This window comes from Poecilia latipinna, unplaced genomic scaffold (genome assembly GCF_001443285.1).
Source record: "Poecilia latipinna isolate Pla-1442-1.1 unplaced genomic scaffold, P_latipinna-1.0 Scaffold4593, whole genome shotgun sequence".
In the NCBI taxonomy this organism is placed as follows: domain Eukaryota; kingdom Metazoa; phylum Chordata; class Actinopteri; order Cyprinodontiformes; family Poeciliidae; genus Poecilia; species Poecilia latipinna.
The window spans coordinates 6,789-21,410 of record NW_015117209.1 but is presented as its reverse complement, the minus strand read 5'-3'; the positions used below and the strand labels follow the sequence as shown (position 1 = coordinate 21,410).

The 14,622-nt window shown below is 40.4% G+C and overlaps 1 protein-coding gene across 11 annotated transcripts in view; it reads right to left on the bottom strand.

Moving 5' to 3' along the window:
- Positions 1-311: 311 nt before the first annotated feature.
- smpd4 (sphingomyelin phosphodiesterase 4) overlaps positions 312-14,622 on the bottom strand; it is a 20,810-nt gene continuing 6,499 nt past the window's right edge. For 3 of the 11 annotated variants that reach the window (XM_015026169.1, XM_015026167.1, XM_015026168.1), the window contains exons 4-12: positions 12,038-12,174; positions 11,899-11,974; positions 9,565-9,673; positions 9,383-9,435; positions 6,423-6,574; positions 5,992-6,124; positions 4,793-4,864; positions 2,950-3,087; positions 312-563 (exon numbers count right to left, since the gene is read on the bottom strand). In XM_015026169.1, the coding sequence (XP_014881655.1) occupies positions 327-563; positions 2,950-3,087; positions 4,793-4,864; positions 5,992-6,124; positions 6,423-6,574; positions 9,383-9,435; positions 9,565-9,673; positions 11,899-11,974; positions 12,038-12,174 (1,107 nt within the window). In that variant the 3' untranslated portion in view covers positions 312-326. Of the gene's footprint in view, positions 564-2,949; positions 3,088-3,280; positions 3,521-4,792; positions 4,865-5,991; positions 6,125-6,422; positions 6,575-9,382; positions 9,436-9,564; positions 9,674-11,898; positions 11,975-12,037; positions 12,175-14,622 lie in introns of those variants that run through there. The other 8 variants (XM_015026171.1, XM_015026170.1, XM_015026172.1 and 5 more) reach the window with 8 other exon arrangements.

Genomic DNA, 14,622 nt, shown 5'->3' with positions numbered 1-14,622 from the left:
ATATAAGGTGTAACGTTTACCTTCGACCAAACGCCCCCCAGAGGAATCCCAGCGCCCCCTGCTATCCTCTGAACGCCCCCCCTAGGCCTCCCACCTGACTGATATTAAATTGTCTCATTATGGAGTGAACTGATTCAGCATGTGCATCCTCATCAGTGCACAATAATGTAAATGGGACTTTTAGATGGAAATTGCTTTAACACAGAAGGTTTATTTTTTTCAATCAAGTTATATTTTGAGATGAACATTAGTTTAGAAAACGACTGAACTGTGCCACTTCATTCGTAGCACAGTTCAACGATACCGCCCCGTTGAGAAACACTATTTTAGATGCATGAATTTAGGAGATATTCTGACTTTTTAAGTTTGCACCCCGAGTAAACATGGCTACCAGGGCCTTTTAAAGCTGCTGACCTCTTGAACTCCTCCAGCGGGCTGGTGTGGGGGGGGGAGTGGGCCGGCGAGAGCGGCGGCTCCGGCTTCAGGCTGCTGGAGAAGGCGTGCAGATGTTTGACCAGCAGGCGCACCACCAATACGTGCTCCTCTGATGGATTGAAGGGCTCCTGGAAACACAGCCAGTCACAGCGATCCACACCACCAATCATCTCCACCAGCTCCACAAAGCAGCCAATCACAGCCCCGCCCTAAAGTGAGGCCACATGCCTCAAACCCTCAAGACTCTCCGACTCTGGATCAGAACGTGTTTTAATAACAGAACATTTAGTTTTTATTTGGTTTCTGATGTTTGTTTCAGATGTATTCTAAGAATCTGTCGATGGTTTTGTTTTAATTTAATCAAAGTCCAACAGGATGAGCAGTGTGACCTCACTTCCTGCTACAGCAGCATGATGCAACACTGGATCTTCCGCAGCAATCAGCCATCCCATCTGCAGCCAATTACAAACACATGAACTCATGCAAAGATGGTTGTTGTTACTGGCATTACATGCGCTTTACAGTGACAGCAGGAAGTCAGAGAAACGGCCATGCATCAACGCAAGCAATGCGCCCAAAGATCCAAAGCTCTGCTGCAGGACTGCGCCTGCTGTCGAGGATCCTTCTCTGCACAAACCATGAAGCTGGACTGGACGGCGAGATAATACTCGCCCCTACTCACTGCACTGCAAAAACACAAAACTTTACCAAGTATTTTAGTCTCATTTATGCAGCATATATGTCAAAATAAGGCAAAACTAACTCACAGGTAACTTTTCAGCAAAATATAGGAGCCTGTTAAAAGTTAGTAATTCCTTCACCAAAACGTTCTAGTTCCACTAGATTATTTTGTTTGTAACATGGGAAACAAATTTTGTTACCAGTGAAATTATTTGTCAGTTGAACTAGAACTTTTTGGTGAAATAATTACTGACTTAAAATAAGCTCCTACATCTTGCTGAAGTTACCTGTGAGTTATTTTGCCTTATTTTAAGTAAACTAACATATTTGCACCAGAAACGAGACAGAAAGTACTTTGTAAGATTTTGTGTTTTTTCGTCTACAGTATCGCAAAAACATAAAGACATATTCATGTCATTAAAGAGTAACTAAACCCCAAATAGATTTTTTTGCAGTTAAACTGTCTGAATTGGTTTTTATGGTGCCATCTTTACATTTCTCTGCAAATTCTGACATTTTTGTGTAAATTTGATTAATTCTGATCTTTATGGTTGATGAAGAACCCGGCCAATGTTGACTGGGTTCTTTGAAATACGCATGGCCTGAACTTGGACCCGAAATCTGCAGATTTACTGAAGATTCAGGAAACAGAAGCATGATCTGGTTGTTTTAAAAATTCTAATATTTTCAGATAAACAGAGCTGATTTTCTGAAGAATCTTTAGCTACGTTTCTGACCCCTTGCCATGCAAATTTCAAGCAAACTTTTAAAACATCGAAGAAAATGCAAATTATGTGCGTTTCCATCTGCTGATTTGGAGTCAACCAGCCGGGCTACGCACAGCGTGATGCCATCAAATGTTGACTCTACGCATGGCTGGAAGAAGCAGGAAGTGTAGGTTGGACCAATGACATGAGTTGGAGATTTGAACTTTGACGTCTCCCAGTTTGCTGCTCGTGGTAAGGCTCAGACTGTCCAGTAGATGGCGGCGTTCACCAAGTCAGAGCATCTTTCCATCCTTGGTTCATCGACTCTTTTAGAAAAGCCAAAACCCACAGCATAAAACCTTTCTGTAAAATTCAGGAAACTGTCTTCCATTTTCATCAACTTTTCCTAATGTGACACTGCAAAATACGGCAAAAAAAAAAAGCTTGTTGGATTTTTGCTCTCATTGCATCAGTTGCTGCAGATTATTATTCATATGGTCACGTTTTGAGGCAATTATATGGAATAACTATTTCATCGCTATTTGATAATATACTATTTGGAAACAATCAAAACTGACAAGTCAAAATAGCTTGAATATATTAAATACATTTCCAGCTATCATTAATAGGAGCAACTTAAAATGCAACAGCAGCAGGTCTTTATGGAACGGTGCAGCTAAAATTCCTTCACAGCGTAGAGTTGATCTGGAGACTACTTATTGATTACCTGTTAATCACCTTTTTGGATAGCAAGACGTGGTTAACAGGAGATTATTTTTCAGAATGTGAACCAGCTAAAACTGAACTAGAGCAGTTCTAGAACAGACGTTTACATTTTTATGACCGGTTTTGGTTTAATTTCTGCTCTGATTGTTTTCTTTTGTCAAATGGCCTTTTTTAGAGTCTGTTTACTCCAGTTAAAGATTAATCAGTCCCTAAATTAGTTGATGATTACTTCACTAATCGATGAATCAGATTAATCGTTTCGGCCTTGCTATCGGCAGAAGCTATGCGTCGGCATTAAAGCGTGGCGGGCCGCGAGCCGCTTCCCCTCATGCAGCAGCAGCAGCTAACACATGCTAACCTAGCATGCTAACCAGAGAAGGATCCTGGACCGAAGCTTTACCTCCAGGAGGCCCCAGGGGGGCGCTGCTGAGTGAAAAGGTAAAAGTACTTGGTAGGTGTGGAGGGTCCCAGAGCCAGGAGGGGCGAGGGGTTGGCACGGCATGCTGGACATACTGAGGCGGTACTGCAGCAGCGCCAGCTGTTCACCCGAAGGAGGGTGGGGGACAGGGGGGACACGGGGGGAGGGTGGTACAGAAAGGGGGAGGGGGGGGGCACCAGAAGGAGAGCAACCACAAAGAAACATTTGGCCGAAAATATTCAGGAGGAAAAAACACAACAGGAGACAAAAAGAAGAAAATATTGACTGCAGGAACAAAACGATTTGTCTGTTAAAGGAGAAAAACCAGAAGAGTCCAGATCCGGTTCTACCAGAACCCGCTCCAGTCCTACAGGCGGCACCGCGATCCGGTCCGGTCCTACACAACCCGACCAGTCGGATTCCAGCCTGAGGACCGGCGCTGGACCTCCGTCTTCCCTGTGATGGAGACGGACAGACGACCTTCACAGCTCCTGAAGGTCATCTGCTTCCAGTTTTTATAGAAAATCCTCCAATCAGAATAAAACCAGCTTCACTGTGCAAAAACAAAATCTGACCAAATATTTTTGGTCTAGTTTCTAGTGCAAATATCTCAGTACAACTTGTTTTCAGCAAATAATTTCTAAATATCAATTTTAAAACATTCTAGTTCCACTAGCAGATTATTTCACTTGTAACTTGGAAAAATGTCTTTACCAGTGAAATAATCTGCCAGTGGAACCAGAACGTTTCCATGAATATCAGAGTTTTTGACTTAAGTTCTTACGTCTTGCTGAAAACGTATTGTAACTTAGTTTTGTTGTATTTCATGTGTAATAAGACATTTGTGCTAAAAACTAAAATACTTGGTCACATTTTGTGTTTTTGCAGTGCAACTTCAGCATCCGTCCCTACAGCTGAGCAGAACCGACTCCAGCTGGAAGGTTCTGGGTTGGGTGAACAGTGAAAATGGTCCAGAACCTTCCAGCCGTTCCAAGCAGATGAAGTTTCCTCTGAACGGAGCAGTAACAGATAATTTCCTCTGAAATACGAAGCAGAGCTGCAGCAGAGCAGCAGCCAAACTTTCAGAGCAGCAGAGTCGCCATTAAAATGTTTATTTGGCTTCATTTTTAAACTGGAAACCAGCAGTCAGTTTCTGCTCCGAGAGGAAACGTGACAGTGGGAATTGATTCCCATCCAGGTCGCCATGCGTGTTGTTGAGAGGAACTCCAGCATCAAGTCTGAACAGATTCACAGGAAAAGAAGGATTTTTATCTTTACTGCAAAATGTAACTGGAGGCAGTGGCTGATTTCAGACCTTAGTGGTGATAAGATCAGCCGAAGCGATCCATCGGTGCAGCCAAGCAGGAAAACCTCCAGAACCAGCAGAAACCCTGTGTTTTCAGATTCTTTATCGTCTGTCCTGCTCTTTTCTCCGCTCAGCAATTTGATGAGTTCAGTTTTGTAGTGATTGGTTCAGCTGAGGCCGCCTGGATCAGAACCGACTTCAGGCTGAAGTTCCTTCCTGGATTTCAGGTACCATGCAGCATGCAGAGGAAGACAAGCGACAGGAACATGCCCAACTCCTGACCGCAGTAGCTGCAGCTTTAAACCGCTAAATGATCTGAAGCAGAGATTTCTGCTGTGCCGGCCCAAAGACCCAATCCGACCCGGTCCGGCTCAGGGTGTGAACGCAGAGGACAGGCAGGATCTTCTCTGCAGCTTTTCAGTTGAATTATTTTACATCAGCAGGTCAGAATCAGCCAATCGACAGCCAGTATGCAGCGTTGCAGCGCAGGATGCAGGGAGGCGAGGGAAAGCGCCTTACCTTTACCTGAGGAGACTGCAGCTTCTGGTACAAGTCCAGGGAGTAATGATGGAGCCAGATCTCTACAAACATCTGAAGACACAAAACGCAGAACTTTAGAGGGAAAATCATCCAGAAACTGATCCGACCTCAGATCGGTCCCGGTTGCTCCGTCCTGCCTCTCTTTCTGGAGGACTGCTGAAGCCACACTGGGTTGTTTGTGAGCATAAAGTTTAGCAGAAAATAAAATGTTTTCTTTCACTGCCACAAAGTTTCAGCAGTAGTTTCTTTCAGGACAAAACATTTAAATGCAGCAGAAATCTGGAGATTTTAATTTTTCCAGCATGAAAGCTTTTAGCTTGAAGAGACTTTAGATCCGAAAGATTCATAAATTTTCAGACAAAATCATAAAGTCTAGAACAACTGCTTGTTATTCTGACAGGTGTCTGCTTAATAACTGAACAGTTGTATTACTGTAATGCAGTTAAATGCGGTGAGAAAAGTTAGGCTTGGTTCACTTTCTGCAGCCGGTTTACATCAGAGAATCAATTCTGGTCAGAAATCACAATCGAATGTGAATACTGGAGCTGAATTAAGCTTATTAATGCCAAAATCTCTGATGAATAATGATTTATGAAAAATGTTTTCCAACCATCTTTTCGTCCTCACTGAGTGTTTAATTTGAGGAAACATTAAAGTCTCTTCATCTGTGAACTTTGGCTCAAACGATTAATCATGACTAATCAATTATTGGAGAATGAAACCCTTTGCCTCTAAATCTGTTCTACCCTCAGCACCACCTGGTTCACATTCTGAACAAAATACACATTTAACACCTTCGCTACCAGATATTAATCAGTTAATCAATAACCATTTCTACACTGATGTTCAGCAGAAAACCTGAGCTTTTCTCATGTTGTGTTTCATTATTTGCTACAAATGATCAAAAGTTCACAAAAAATTGATGATATTGACTTTTAGACCATAAAATGTTTGTTTCCTTATTTAAAAGAAGAATTTATTTATGTTTATATGCAACTCTTAATGTATTCTAATATTGTTTATTAAAGGCTTAAAGAAAAAAATCTGCAGAATGTGATTTTTTTGTCTGATTTATCAAATAATCATCATAATAATCGACAGATTAGTTGATCTCTGAAATATTCAGGGCGCGGAGGAAGAGCGTGAGACCCGTGTGCGGACGCAGCATCGATTCTCACCTGCAGCAGCGTCTCGGACCTCCAGATCTCCTGCGCTGCAGGGTCTGCGTTCACCGACGGCTGGTGGAAGATGTGGTGCTTCAGGAGGCTCGGGCTGTGGACGCCGTAACCCGCAAACGACACACTGGAAGCTCTGAGAGAAAATTTACCAAATATTTAAAGTACTTATCATGTAGAGCTGCTGAGATTTTTCCTTTAGCCAGAATATGAAATAAACCCAACATAACTGGCCTCCCACATAATCATCATCATAGAATTCATCACTTCATTTACTTTATTTATTTATTCCTTCTTTACCAGTTCGTACATTTTCCTCTTCGGGAAACTGTCATTACCATTAATTCTCCTCCTGACATCTTCAGTTTAACACCTGTTGTTTCTAAGATTACTCTATAAATAAACTCAGGTGTTAAAAACTGTTTAACAGTCACCGTGGCGATGGAGCCGCGACAGAACCTCTGGAGTCAGTGAACGGAGATGCAGGAACACTTCCTTCGATGGGCAGGAAGTACTTGAGGTACAGGTCGACCAGCACAAAGTATGCGCTGTCTGTGGAGCTGCAGAGCTGCGGCTGAAGGCAGTTCTGGAATCACAACACCAAGACAATCGATTATATTGGAAATCAATAAATAATCCAGAGAAACTCATCCAGGATTTAGTGGCTCCGATTCCTGCAGCAGGTCAGACTGACAGACCAGAAGCTGCAGCTGGAGATCTGACTAGAACCAGGAGGGTAGAGACACCACCCGGTTCTACACCACCCGGTTCTACACCATCTAGTTCTACACCATCTAGTTCTACGCCACCCGGTTCTACACCATCTAGTTCTACGCCACCCGGTTCTACACCATCTAGTTCTACACCAACCGGTCCTACACCATCTAGTTCTACACCATCTAGTTCTACATCACCCAGTTCAACCCCACCCGCTTCAACACCACCCGGTTCGACATCCCTTCACTGAGACTTTAAACTGCTGGTAGTTTGTAAATCAGTGAACAGATTAAAGATCTGCTGCTGCTGGATCAACCTGCTGGTTCTGGTTCTGTATCAGAACCCTAACCCCAGAGAGAAGCAACATTCAGGTTCCAGAACAAATTTCCAGAAAACTGAAAAACAGCTGAAACATTGAGCGCCTTCAAGACTAAACCCAGCTGGTTAGAGCTGCTTTGAACCATAGCAAATTAAACAATGATCAATAATCTGATGTGCAATGACTTTATATTTTTGTGTTTTTATAATGGAAGTAGGTCTGTCACGATAACAAATTTTGCTGAGCAATTAATTGTCTAAAAAATTATTACGATAAACGATAATATTGTTTCAAGACCAGTTGACACTGATTTAATGGAAATGACTAATAATGCATGTGATTTCCTGCCATAGATAGATACACTTTATTTTCAAAAGAACACATAACACTGGAACTGATAAACTAAATTAACGAAACAAAGAAAAACAAAAATAAAATGGATTCTCAGTCTCCATTAACAAAAAACGTACTTGAATAAAAACTAAACAACATAAAGCCAAAGTGGAAATAAATACTGCATTCAACCAAAAGAGTGCAGATTATGAAGTCTGTATACTATATTGCCCTTCAGTAATCACTAGATTTAAATAGAGAAGACGGGCACATCCAACTACCTAGTGCAATAGTTCACACTACACGATTTTTTGCCCCTATTTTCCAATTATGACAATCTTAGATCGTTGGCCGATCTATGATTGGCTGCTGATTTCGTAACCGATCATCCTGCAGTGTGATGTAGATTGTCGTGGCTGCTCCGATCTAAATCAGGGGTTTTTCCCCGACTGGGAGCTTAACGCTGAATCTGACAGGTAGCCAATCAGAAAGCCGGATTCTCGTCCTGCTTTCTGAGGGGAAATTATGAGGGGAATCCCAAACAGCTGACACAGTGCGACAGGAAGTCCAGCGGACATTGGAAATATGTGGAAACATTAATATCTGAATGTTTCCACATTCAAATATTAATTTCTACATTTGCATTTCATGCAAATATAGAAATGACAAGGGGAGGAGTTGGAGCCAAATTGCTACCGCAGTTGATAAACCCGGTAAGTTTTCAGCTGTTCTTCGTTAACGTGACATAAATAGGTTACAATGATTTTCATTAAGTCAGGACTTTACGCTGACTCTAGCCACATGCATCACAGGTAGATTCTAGCAAAGCATTGCTTAATGCCTGGTTTTAAAATTAGTTAACTGAACTTGTAGCCATTATTTTGCGCCCATGTGGCTGGAAACCACACAGCACGACGAACCCGATCGAACCGTTATACTCAGGATTTCTGTCGGCTAATGTGTCTCAGGTTTTGAAAATGGGCCGACAACTCGTGTGGTGTGAGCTGGACATTAGGAAATGAGGAAGGGAGGGTCAGTGGAGAGACCGTAGCTGAGCCTCTTTTCATTCAGTGTCATCAACAGAAAGAAAAAAGGCAGGAAGAGACGATAAAGCCGATAATTAAAATGAGGTCGATAGGTTTAATTTATCGTGCGATTAATTAATTTATCGTTTATCCCGACAGGCCTAGAAGGAAAGAATCTTGAGTTGCCTTGTTTCTGAAATGCGCTACACAGATAAACATGATTGATTTGTTGATTATAAAACGTAACTATTCTGCCTTGGGATGGAGAAAAGCTCCTCGCTCTGTTCATCTCCAGACAGAAACCTGCAGGCTTTCAGCCAACATCGACTGCGACTCCCTCCAATACACCAAGATCCCAGATGAAGAAAAATAACTCCAAAGCATGATGCTGCCACCACCAGCACCCACTGTCTGCCCATAACAGATTTCACCCTCAGCATCAGGAAGACGTCAAATAATGTTAGCGTAAAATTTAGAAGATCTTTTTACACAATCTCTATAACAGATTGTCTCTATTTGGTCTACAACAAACGATTATTTTAGTAGTCGATTATTCTACCCATTAATCAATTAAACATATTCTGCAAATTTTTCATTTAACCACACACCCTTATTTTAAACTAGATTAGGAATACATTAGAAGATTCAAACAATGTAATTTGGTTTTAAATTAAAAAATACACATTTTGTTTCCTCAAAGTCAAAATCATAATTCTTTTAGTTAACTTTTCATCATTTGTAGCAAATAAAAATCCTTCAACTTGAGAAAAGCTCCTGGTTGCTGCGGTAGCGCAGCGGTTAAGCACATAAAGACGCCTCACCTGACCCGGATGACGACCTTTTACTGCATGTCTTCATACATTAATCAATTAATAAAATGATCATTACTTGCAGCGCTAATGACTACATGGATTTTGATGTTATTCAGTTTTAAATGAAATCAAACGTCTGAAACAGGATAAAAGCTCCGAGTTCATCAGCGCAGTGATGCTAAACTCACCCTGGGAGCGATGAGGCAGTAGGCCAAATTAAACATGAAGAACTCAAAAGGATCTGCAGAGAGTTGAGGAATAAATTCATTTTCCAGGAAGTAATTTCCTCTCTGATGATCACTAAGAACAATAGCAACTGAAGTTAATGTGAGGATGAGCAGGAAACCCTCAGCAGCTCCTGTAAGGATACTGAGAGCGACGTTCAGCGTCAGGACGCCCGGCAGCGGGAACTGCAGCTTGTTGTGGAACAGAGGACAGTCGGGCAGAACGCCCTCCTGGATGCAGGCCTTCACCGGACCCTGAACACACACATTACCAAAAACATTATGCTCATATCAACCACAGCATCTTTGCATACAGGCGCGCCTGCAGCTGTACAGCAGTAAACACTATGTGCACCTTGAGATTTTAATCAGAGTATAAAAAAAAGATATTGAGTTGCTGTTGTTTTTGAACTGACCCGCTGACCCATCGATTCTCCATTGGCAGAACGCGACATCTTCCACGCTCAGAGTCACGCTAGACTGGGAGAGCTGAACAGTTAAATCCAGTTTATCGGATTTAACTGTTAAGATCTTTTTGCAGAATATCTACACTGCATAAAGTAAAGAGATTCTCCTTCTCTTCTCAGAAAGAGAAGAGATGAAAGAAACGTTGCCACACATCAACCTCTGGAAGTCTCACATAAACCAGCTTCCTCCTCCACAAACGGGTCAGCTTTGCTTTCCTGTCTTTATTATTTAGTGTAACATTATTTTTAGAGTTTATATGTTATTTTTATAGTAATATTTGTATCAGACCTGCGGTTTGATCCACCATGCGCATGGTGTCCGTGTGCATCAATTAGGGTTTGGTTTGTCTCGTTTATGCGCGTTGAGGATGTGTCTGTGTTCATGTGGATCAGGCGTGATGATAGTTTTGTGCGTAGCGTCCGATAATATCCTGCAGGCGCCCCTGTTTTTATAAACCACAGCATTATGCTAATCTAAAGTAAAACATTGTGTGTATAAAGAAAAACATTTGGGAAAATGCTGCACTGATTCTGGCATGTCAATAAATCAATTTTATCAAACAGATTTCTGGTTTTTGAAGTTTTGTCTTTTAGAAAATATGGAAAGTTTTTCTTCTGTTTCCATAGTTCAGAGTGACGTCATCGCCAGGGCGGCCATTTTGTTTGGTAAGTGCATTTTTTTTTCATTATAATAAAGTTAGAATATTGTAATAATACAGTCATATAACAAAACAGTCAAAATAATGAGAACATAAAATTGTAACATTAGGAAAATAATAGTAACAAAAATAAAAAATTAAAAGTGAAGAAAGTTGATCATCTAATGAATTTATACTTAGACTTGTCTCAATTTCTATTCTTGTGATTAACATTTTATATTTTAACAATTTTGTAATTTTTATTTCCACTTTATTTTTATGGTTTTTGTGTTTTAAATTTATTGGTCTTCGAGAAGGTAAATGTTATGCCATCATCAATATACAACTTGAAAATTATTTCAAAATAAGAATATCATCATTTATCGCAATAATTACTGGAACAATTAATCATCTAGGAAAACTTGTTACTGTGACAGGCCTAGTGATACTTTGCTATAAGTTTTACAAATAATATGCAAATACTTTTAGCACATTAGCATCTTGCTCTCAGCGTAGCAGAGAACAAGATGGCCGCTGCCATGATGATATCATTTACGACACATTTGTGAATTTACAAAACAAGCTAAAAAATTAGATAAAAATATAATTTGCAGTCGTTGGAATTAAATTATGGAACGATGAAAGCTTTGACTTATGAGAATGTAATTCATTACAGGTTTTCAAGAAACTGGTAATATTTGATGATTACTAGGGTAATTAACTTCAAATTGTCTTGTTTTCTTTCCTTTTATGTTTCTGTTTAGTGATTTATATATAAGAAGAATTAGGTTTTGGTTTTTCGTGTATTGTATTTATTTGTTACGTGATAATTTAGTTTAATTTGATGTGGCATAAATATGAGCCTTGTCCTGCTGCCTGCACCTTTTCAGTCAAGTTGTTTAAATTGTTGTGGTGTTTTGAAGTATGGGTAACTTATTGATGAATGAATACATTTTTTAAAATCTAAATGAAATTATCAGTAGCAGAACTTTGAAATAATTGAGGAAACAACTTTGATCCACACGGGCTGAGCGTCGGATTGTAACTATCAAAGATTTTTTTCTCTTAATCTTAAGACATTTTTTCTGGTAAGAATGTAAAGTTATTCTGCTAATACTATGACTACAGTCTTGTAATTAAATAAAAATTATTGTAGGCCCTATTACTCCAGTGTCAAACTCACAGGAGGGATGATAGAAATAAAAGTGACTTCTTGAAAAAAAAATTCTTTTTTGGAAAAGAAACAATTTGATTAAATTGGAAATCGGATCTGGTTTGATTTTATTTTTCAGCCTAGATTTCGGTGTTTCAGCCTGAAATAAGAAAAATCTCCAACTCTTCCACCATCAGCAATTTGATGAAAACTCTGTCGTACCGGGAGGTAGTTGACAGGAACTTCGTATTTGTATTCTTCTGCCTGAAGTTTGTACACCAGCTTCATCATCGGGCCACTGAAACACAGAGGAGTGAGAAACCCTTGTTTTATTCTGAAAGGACATCAGAACCGGTTCTACCTTGGACTCAGGAAGTCCAGAACCAGGTTGAACTCGTTGCTGCGCGAGTGCAGCAGGCGCAGGTTCCAGCCGGAGATGACGCCGTCCAGACTTCCAAACACGTTCTCCACCACCCAGGGGAAGATCAGGTGCAGCTCCTGCAAAACATCCCAAAATTACTTCACGCACGCAGGAACTGAGACGTTTGGAACGAAGTCAATATGATTCAAAATCCAGCTGTGCTCTCTGGCTGCAGCCTGTTTAAAGGGGGCTTAGGTATGGTCCATTTTATAGCCCAATCAAATAATTATGTCACCTTCCGTTGTTATTAAAATGCTGCATTAGGATGACATGGCTTAAAAATGAAATTTATTAATTTTTTTCTTGCTTTATTTTCTAAAAAAGAAATTACAAATAAAATACTTCCTAAAAGTGGATTTTATTTCATTCATTCATTTTATTTCATTCAGTCTTTCTGTGAGTTTTACGACAAAGTATCAGGACAAGAGAAGTTTTGTTTAATCAATAGAAAATAGTCTTAATATTACCATAATAAAGGGGAAATTTTACTGGAACATCTTAAAACTCTCATTTTAATTAGAAAAGAGCTTCCTGAGTTATCAACAAATGACATGAGCAGCTCAGTCCATCTGGTTCTTTCCTTGAAAAATTTGTTTGCTCAATCGTTTCAAACTCCCGCAAATGATAATTTAATCCTAATGTGTTAAAAGATTATTTCCTTATTTGTAAATCCAACATCAAAGTATAACTTCACAAGATGCTCAACATTTTTCCATCTAATCTTTCTGTTATAATTCCAGATCTTAGAAAAGCTTGAGCTGGCGATTCTGATTTTGGCCTCTACAGATCTTTTTTATCTGAAATTTTGCGAAATACAGCAAGAAAGTTGCTGAGTTGACAACAGTGGAATGACTATTGCTAGGTTTCAGACCCAGATGATGCACAAAATTAAGATGGGGTTCAGAAATGGATTCCTCTGGTTCAAACCACAGCGAAATAGATCACAGCGAGTTGCTAACGCCCTAAATGGGCCGGTAATGATGAGTTATCTTGAAAAATACTCGTATATTTGGGATATGATCCGTATTATCTCGGTAAAAAAAAGATTTCTCTTATAATCTTGAGGGTTTACCCACATTGAGTCAATCCACATCACTAACTACCTGGAGCTGCAGAGCTCATATTTTACAATGAGCCAGAAGAAAGTTTTAAAAAGCCTGAAGAACCAATCATTTAGTTTCAGGTTGGGTCTCATTTAGGATCAAAAGTTGACTTGTTTCTGCCGGGTGAGTAGTGAGTTGTGCTATTTTAAGTAATTTTATGATAGTGATGCTATCGCTAACAACGAACTAACCTGTTATTTTATGAGCTTGAATCTCCTGGTAAATCATTTATTTAGCTTCTGTAAACCCAAATTCATGCTGGATTTGAACATTAATGTTGAGTCGCTGCTGGATTCAGGTCCAATGTAGATCAACGATTCGCTCCAATGTACAGAAACCCCATTAAAAACATGGTTGGTGGCTGAGAGAGAGAGTGTGGGGAAATACTCACTATGACCTTACATACGAACGCTTGTCTTTCTAAGTAACTGTCCAATAAAACATCTGAAAATACAATTTAAACGATGCGACTGTTTCCTGTCAGAAAGTCGCTGCAAATTCTGCCGTTGTTAGTTTCCGCACCTCCTGCTCTTAGCTGTAGATCGTTGATCCACTTTTCTCCTCTTTTTTCGGTAAGTTTTTTAAAGTCAACTCCCTTGTGACCAACTACCTTCGAAACACGAAAATAATGTTCATCTTTCCTCTTTTCTAATGGTTGGAACAACTGTAAAGGACTCAGACTTTAGACAGTTTGAAGCTGGATCAACAGATTTACTTCCTGACCCTCATCTGCAATGCCTGACGTCGGTACTATGCAGGGGTGAAAGTAGGGGGGTACAGTCAGGTACTGCGTACCCCTAAAAGATTTAGCGGGGGTTCGCAGAACCTGCAAGAGAGGAGCGGCTGTAAAGAATCAATGGGTTCACTGTGCAGCCATGAGTTCTCCCACTAATCAGCCGTGACTGATTAGTTTTTCAAGAACAATCTAAAACACAACTGAACCAGCTGCTACAAAATGGGACTCACCCTGAATGGTTAACTGAAGGGCGCACAATCCTGATCCAGAAGGATCCCTCAAAGGGTTCAGTCCCATCCAACTATCGGCCAATAACCTGTCTCTCTACAACATGGAAGCTCATGTCAGGCATCATAGCGGCTAAGATAAGCGGACACATGGATAAATACATGAGCACGGCACAGAAGGGCATCGGCATAAATAGTAGAGGAGCCAAACACCAACTCCTTGTAGACCACACAGTTGCCCGAGACTGTAAAACCCGACACACCAACCTGTGCACCGCTTGGATTGATTACAAGAAAGCCTATGACTCAATGCCACACACCTGGATCATTGAATGCTTAGAGATGTACAACATCAATAGGACTCTAAGAGCCTTCATTGCAAACTCGCTACAAGTACCTGGGAATACAGCAATGGCAACCTCGATGAGGTCACAAGGAAAGGAGCCACAGCCAAATACC